General features: G+C 42.7%; 1 protein-coding gene across 1 annotated transcript in view; it reads right to left on the minus strand.

Moving 5' to 3' along the window:
- Window positions 1–970: 970 nt before the first annotated feature.
- Window positions 971–6,912, minus strand: part of MAS1L (MAS1 proto-oncogene like, G protein-coupled receptor) — a 19,534-nt gene continuing 13,592 nt past the window's right edge. Inside the window, 6 exon segments of the mRNA XM_032270865.1 lie at window positions 971–1,897; window positions 1,900–2,091; window positions 2,094–2,174; window positions 2,361–2,564; window positions 2,674–2,729; window positions 2,848–3,061. Of these exon segments, the coding sequence (XP_032126756.1) occupies window positions 1,503–1,897; window positions 1,900–2,091; window positions 2,094–2,174; window positions 2,361–2,564; window positions 2,674–2,729; window positions 2,848–3,061 (1,142 nt within the window). The 3' untranslated portion in view covers window positions 971–1,502.

Genomic DNA, 6,912 nt, shown 5'->3' on the forward strand with positions numbered 1-6,912 from the left:
ACATTATTTTAAACACCATGGTAGACAAAACTGACCAAGTCTTCAGTCACAGAGCAAATCTCAAAGAAATCCAAATAATGTTAATAATAACATTTTGTTGGTTATATTATTTGACCCCAATAAAATAATATATCCAAATAGCTAGAATTTCAAGCATATACATATAAAGCAATATCATATATATATAAAGCAATATTATAGAATGCCAATTCTAGCCCTTGAAGGATTGTCTAAAATCATAGACATAAGATTAATAAGGCTGAAATAAATGATATGTAGTTAAAGGAAATGCAATTTTTATTCAAATTACAAAGGAGTATTATTAAAACTTATTATGTGCAAACACTGGAACACAGAAACTGAATCATGAAGTAATGACTTCAATCTCACAAAATTTCTTATCTTCTAGAAGAGGCTTAAAATAAGACCAAAAGAGTGGAGCCATTAGAAATTACAATAATGTTATAAGAAATAAAAGAACAATAAGATTTCATGGCAAATGTGGTCATAGAGATGCTCTTCAAATTGACCTTTTTAACTAGAGATAAAAAGTGGAAAAGGCAAAGACAAGAAAAATTGTGAATGACATAATTCATCACAGAATAAAGAAAATTTGCAAAAAGAATGTGTGTCATTCAACAAAAGAAAGCCAATATAAGAGTTTTGTAAGTAAGATGGCAAGTTAAATGGTATTAAGTTGGAGAAGGGATAAGGTAAATTTATTTTCTTCAAAGTCTAAAGTTTGGTTGTAATTCTAACCCAACCAAATTGGGTTGCATAATGTAAGGAGGGATTACATTATGCAACTTAATGTATTTGTACATTTATTTAACACACTGCAACACATCATCCTTACTAAATAATTATTATACATGTTGTAAATAAAATCCAATGAGTCCTATATATTCATAAGGTTAATTAATCCCCATACCAACCATGTGTATTAAATGCCAACTTTATCTTTCTCTTGCATAAGATGAAACAGACTTACAGAGAGTAATTTGCCCACAATGACATGCTTTGAATGGGAAAGCCAAAGTTTGGACAAAGGCAATCTGGGTGCAAAACGCTGGCTCTTACTTCTTATTTGATGATGGCTCTTGGTGTAGAGAATCAGGTAGTACAGGTAAGTTCAGGCTCTATTTAAGGAGGAGATAGACAAAGAGAGGAAAATTTATGGCTGGACTTGGAGGATGCTCCAGGATAATGACAGAGAATAATGCATGGCCTTTTCTATAGACCCTGTTTGGGATTCCACAGATACCAGGAAAGTCTCACTGGGTCGCATTCCCCTTATTGTTGGAACTGGAGCTCATTCAAACAGGGTATACTGCCTAGAAAGGAAGTTAATGTCTCTTCCAACCACAAACAGCAAGAGTTGTTCTGAAAGTTCATGAAACCTGTACTTGATTAGAAGAAAACATTGATTTCGTGCAGCAGTCTTATGAGGCAGAACAGGCTGGGTTACTATGTGTAAAAGTCTCCTACTCAGATGTGGAAAATCATGTTTCCACTTTGACTCGGTGCTCCATGGGAAGAAGATTCTCCACATACTGAGTAGAGTCCCGCTGCTCCATAGAGTCAATGCCAACTGCCTTTGTGTTCCTCCCCAGCTCTGGCTTATCTGCTAATGCCCATTGGAGAATCACTCTGAGAGGTTCCTTCAGCCTTTTCTTTCTGAGGTTCCCCACAAAGAAATAAATGATAGGGTTGGCGCTGGTGTTTATAATGAGGAACAAAGAAATTAAATAGGAAGTGGTGACCAACATTTTGAAATCTGATATGAAGGATGCCACGGTCAGCAGTAGGACCCAGAGCAGGAACACGGTGGCTGAGATCTGCAGGACCACATAGACCCTGGTGGCCTACAGGAGTCTAATGAGCAGAGTCAGACTGGCACACACATCACAAGTAAAAGGATACCATGGAAGAGCTCAAAAATCTTTAGAAATATGACACATGCCTCTACATGTTTCCAGTAAATTAGGAAAAGTGAATTTACTATGTTGGTGCAAAGAGACAGGGCCCAGATAAGGCTGCAAACAACAGTAGATGTGTACTTTGGGCGGTGGCATCTGTACCAGATGGGGTACTGATGGCCACCAGGAGACAGAGGCACACCACAACGGAAAAGGGAGACACTATGGCCAGGAAATTAGGGATAAAAAACACAACTCCGATAGTTTAACACTTTAGGGTTAGGTTTTTAACAGTTCAAATTCCCCTTGCTAAGCCCTTGAACAGTCCTGTGCAGACAGAATAAAGAACTATTTCGAAGATGGCCGTTTAGGAAGAGCTCAGGATTGCAGCTCCCAGTGAAAACGCAGAGGGTGAGTGGATGCTGCATTTTTATTGCACACAGACTAGGAAATTCCCAGGCGAAGGAGCTCCAGGGGTCGCCAGCGCGGCGGTTTCGGCCAGCGCAGCTGTGCTGGCCAGTGCCACTATTTGCGCCGCATGGCTGTTTTGTCGGCCACCCGGGAGCAGCGGTTCTCCATACAAAATACACCAGTCCAGGTGCCCTTTTGGCTGGTGATTGGAGCCTCGGGAAGTTGCCCATTTGTCTGTTTAAAAAGCAGACTGAGCAGAGAACCAGGACAGTAGATTCCAGGGCAATAAAAAGCGCCACGAATCTCAGTGCTGCCGTTTAAGGCAGCGCAGTGAGCGACCGACCGCCTGGGAAAACAAACAGTCCCCGGCACCACTTCAACAGGCGACTGGAACACCAACTTAAAAAAAAGACAAAGGAGGAGGATCAAAGATGGCCATTTAGGAACAGCTCAGGATTGCAGCTCCCAGTGAAAGCGCAGAGGGTGAGTGGACGCCACGTTTTTATTGCCTACAGACTAGGAAATTCCCAGGCGGAGGAGCTCCACGGTCGCCAGCGCGTCTGTTTCGGCCAGCGCGGCTGTGCCAGCAGGCACTGCTGCTTTGCCCCGCGTGGCTGCTTTGTTGGCGCCCAGAGCAGTGGTTCTCTGTACAAAATACACCAGTCCGAGAGCACTTTTGGCTGGCGATTGGAGCCATGGGAAGTCGCCTATTCGCCGGTTCAAAAAGGGGACTGAGCAGAGAACCAGGGCAGTAGATTCCAGGGCAAAAAAAAAAAAGCGCCACAAACCTCAGTGCCGCTGTTTAAGCCAGCGCAGTGAGTGGCCACAGGGGAAAACAAACACACCCTGGCGCCTCTTCAACAAGCGACTGGAACACAAACTTAAAAAAGGCTCTAAGGCAGGGAGCCAGGTGATCAGGCTCAGCTGGTCACACACCTACAAAAGAACAGCAACCAGAAACTCTGGATTGAGACTTTCACAGCAAGCACAGCTGAACCAGGGACGGTCTAGCTCTGTGAGGGAGGAGCGTCCACCATTACCGAGGCAGCCCGCCACGACCGAGTTAGTCGGCCAATGCTGAGGCAGCCCGCCATTCCTGAGGCAGCCTGCCGTTGACAAGGCAACCCGCCATTGCTGAAGCAGCCCGCCATTGCCAAGGCAACCCGCCACAGCAGAGAGACTCCGCTTCAACAGAGGTGGGCCAACATCGCCAAAGCACTTCTAACTACACCCATATAAACAGCACTACAGGGAAGTTCACTCGACAGCGGAGCGGAGCGCACAGCAGCTCAGCAAAGCCTCTATAGGCCGACAGTGACTAGGTTGCCTCGTGCTGGGCTCAGCAGGTCTGAAGGAAAAAAAAAAAAAAAAGAAGGTGGCAGCATAACGGAAACTCAGAAATAAAGCCCTAAATCCCTGGGACAGAGCACCTGGGAACAAAAAGCAGTTTATGAGTTCTGCTGCAGCAGACCTAAAAGTACCTGCCCAGCAGCTCTGAATGAACAACAGAGCACACAGCTAACCATTTGAGCTCCTATAAAGAAGAGACTGTCTCCTCAAGCAGCTCCCTGACCCCTATATATCCAGACACCTCATAAAAGAGAGATCAGATTGCCATTAGGCGTGTATCCTTCTGGGACAAAGATAGCAGAAGAAGAAAACTAGTGACAACACTTGCTGTTCAGCAGCTGCTGCAGGCGAACCCAAGGGAAGCAGGGCTTGGAGTGAACCTCAGCAGACCTAGAGCAGAGGGGCCAGACTGTCGGAAGGAAAATCAAGAAACAGAAATAACCTCATCATCAACAAACAGAACATCAATCTGAAAGATTTGAGACCCAATCTGAAAGCCAGCAACTACAAAGTCGACAGGCGAATAAATCCTTAAACATGGGAAGAAACCAGTGCAAAAAGGATGAAAAACCAAAAACCAGAACACCTCTCCTCCTAAAAGGGATCACAACTCCTCACCAGCAAGGGAGCAAGGTTGGGGGAAGAAAGAGTGTGATGAAATGACAGAATCAGACCTCAGGAGGTGGCTAGTAAGAAACTTCCGTGAACTTAAAGAACATGTTCTAACCAAATGAAAAGAAACTAAGAACCTTGAAAAAAGATTTGACGAAATGCTAACGAGAACGGACAAAATAGAAAGGACTATAAGTGAATAGATGGAGCTGAAAACTGCAACACGAGAACTTCGTGAAGCATGCACAAGTATCAACAGCCGAATGGACCAAGCAGAAGAAAGGATATCAGAGGTCGAAGATCAACTCAATGAAATAAAACGGGAAGGCAAGACTGGAGAAAAAAGGGTAAAAAGGAATGAACAAAGTCTCCAAGAAATGTGGGACTATGTGAAAAGACCTAATCTACGTTTGATAGGCATACCTGAATGCAACGAAGAGAATGAATCCAAGCTGGAAAATACTCTTCAGGGTATTATCCAGGACAGCTTCCCCAACCTAGCAAGGCAGGCAAACATTCAAGTCCAGGAAATACAGAGAACACCACAAACATATTCGGCAAGAAGAGCAACCCCAAGGCACATAATCGTCAGATTCACCACGGTCGAAATGAAGGAGAAAATACTAAGGGCAGCCGGAGAGAAAGGTCGGGTTAGCCATAAAGGGAAGCCCATCAGACTCACAGCAGATCTCTCAGCAGAAATGCTAGCAGCCAGAAGACAGTGGGGGCCAATATTCAACATCCTTAAAGAAAAAAACTTTCAACCCAGAATCTGCTATCCAGCCAAACTAAGTTTCATAAGTGAAGGAGAAATAAAATCCTTTGGGAACATGCAAGTACTCAGAGATTTCGTCACCAGCAGGCCAGCTCTACAAGAGCTCCAGAAAGAGGCTCTACACATATACAGGAACAACAAGTACCAGCTCAACTAAAGGGCAAAACACCCAGCTAGCACCAAAATGGCAGTATCAAATTCACACATAACAATATTAACCCTAAATGTAAATGGACTAAATGCCCCAATCAAAAGACACAGACTGGCAAATTGGATAAAAAGTCAAAACCCATTGGTGTGCTGTATACAGGAAACACATCTCACATGCAAGGATACACAAAGTCACAAAATAAAGGGATGGAGGAAGATTTACCAAGCAAATGAAGAGCAAAAAAAAAAAAAAAACAGGAGTTGCAATTCTCATGTCTGATAAATTAGACTTTAAAGCAACAAAGATCATAAGAGACAAAGAGGGACATTACATAATGGTAAAAGGATCAATGCAACAAGAAGAGCTAACGATCCTAAATATATACGCACCCAATACAGGAGCACCCAGATACACAAGGCAAGTTCTTAATGACTTACAAAGAGACTTAGACTCCCACACAATAATAGTGGGAGACTTTAACATCCAATTGTCAACATTAGACAGATCAACCACACAGAAAATAAACAAGGATATCCAGGACTTGAACTCAGACCTGGACCAAGCAAGCCTAATAGACATTTACGGAACTCTCCACCCCAAATCCACAGAATATGCATTCTTCTCAGCACCACATCACACCTACTCTAAAACTGACCACACAATTGGGAGTAAATCACTCCTCAGCAAATGCAAAAGAAAGGAAATCCTAACAAAACACTCTCTCAGACAACAGTGCAATGAAGTTAGAAATCAGAATTCAAAAACTAACCCAGAATCTCACAGCTTCATGGAAACTGAACAACTTGCTCTTGATTGTTGACTGGATAAACAATGAAATGAAGGCAGAAATAAAGATGTTTTTCGAAACCAATGAGAATGAAGACACAAGACACCAGAATCTCTGGGACACATTTAAAGCAGTATCTAGAGGAAAATATATAGCAATAAGTGCCCACATGAGAAGCAAGGAGAGATCAAAAATTGATGCCCTATCGTCAAAACTGAAAGAGCTAGAGGAGCAAGATCAAAAAAACTCAAAGACTAGCAGAAGACAAGAAATAGCTAAGATCAGAGCAGAACTGAAGGAGATAGAGACACAAAAAACCCTTCAAAAAATCAATAATCCAGGAGCTGGTTTTTTGAAAAGATCAACAAAATAGACAGACCACTAGCCAGATTAATAAAAAAGAAAAGAGAGAATAACCAAATTCATGCAATAAAAAACGATAAAGGGGATATCACCACAGATTCCACAGAAATTCAAACCATCATCAGAGATTATTACAAACAACTCTATCCACACAAACTAATAAACCTGGAAGAAATGGATAAATTCCTGGACACTTGCCTCCTCCCAAGCCTAAACCAGGAAGAAGCCGAAACCCTGAACAGACGCATAACAAGGTCTGAAGTTGAGGCAGCCATTAAGAGCTTACCACCCAAAACAAGCCCAGGTCCAGATGGGTTCATAGCTGCAATCTACCAGACATACAAAGAGGAGCTGGTACCATTTCTTCTGAAACTATTCCAAACAATACAAAAAGAGGGAATTCTTCCCAAATCATTTTATGAGACCTACATCATCCTGATTCCAAAACCCGGCAGAGACTCAACAAGAAAAGCAAACTTCAGGCCAATATCCATGATGAACATAGATGCAAAAATCTTCAATAAAATACTGACAAGCCGATTGC

Source organism: Sapajus apella, unplaced genomic scaffold (genome assembly GCF_009761245.1).
Source record: "Sapajus apella isolate SASKATOON/1434 unplaced genomic scaffold, GSC_monkey_1.0 scaffold217, whole genome shotgun sequence".
NCBI classification, from domain to species: domain Eukaryota; kingdom Metazoa; phylum Chordata; class Mammalia; order Primates; family Cebidae; genus Sapajus; species Sapajus apella.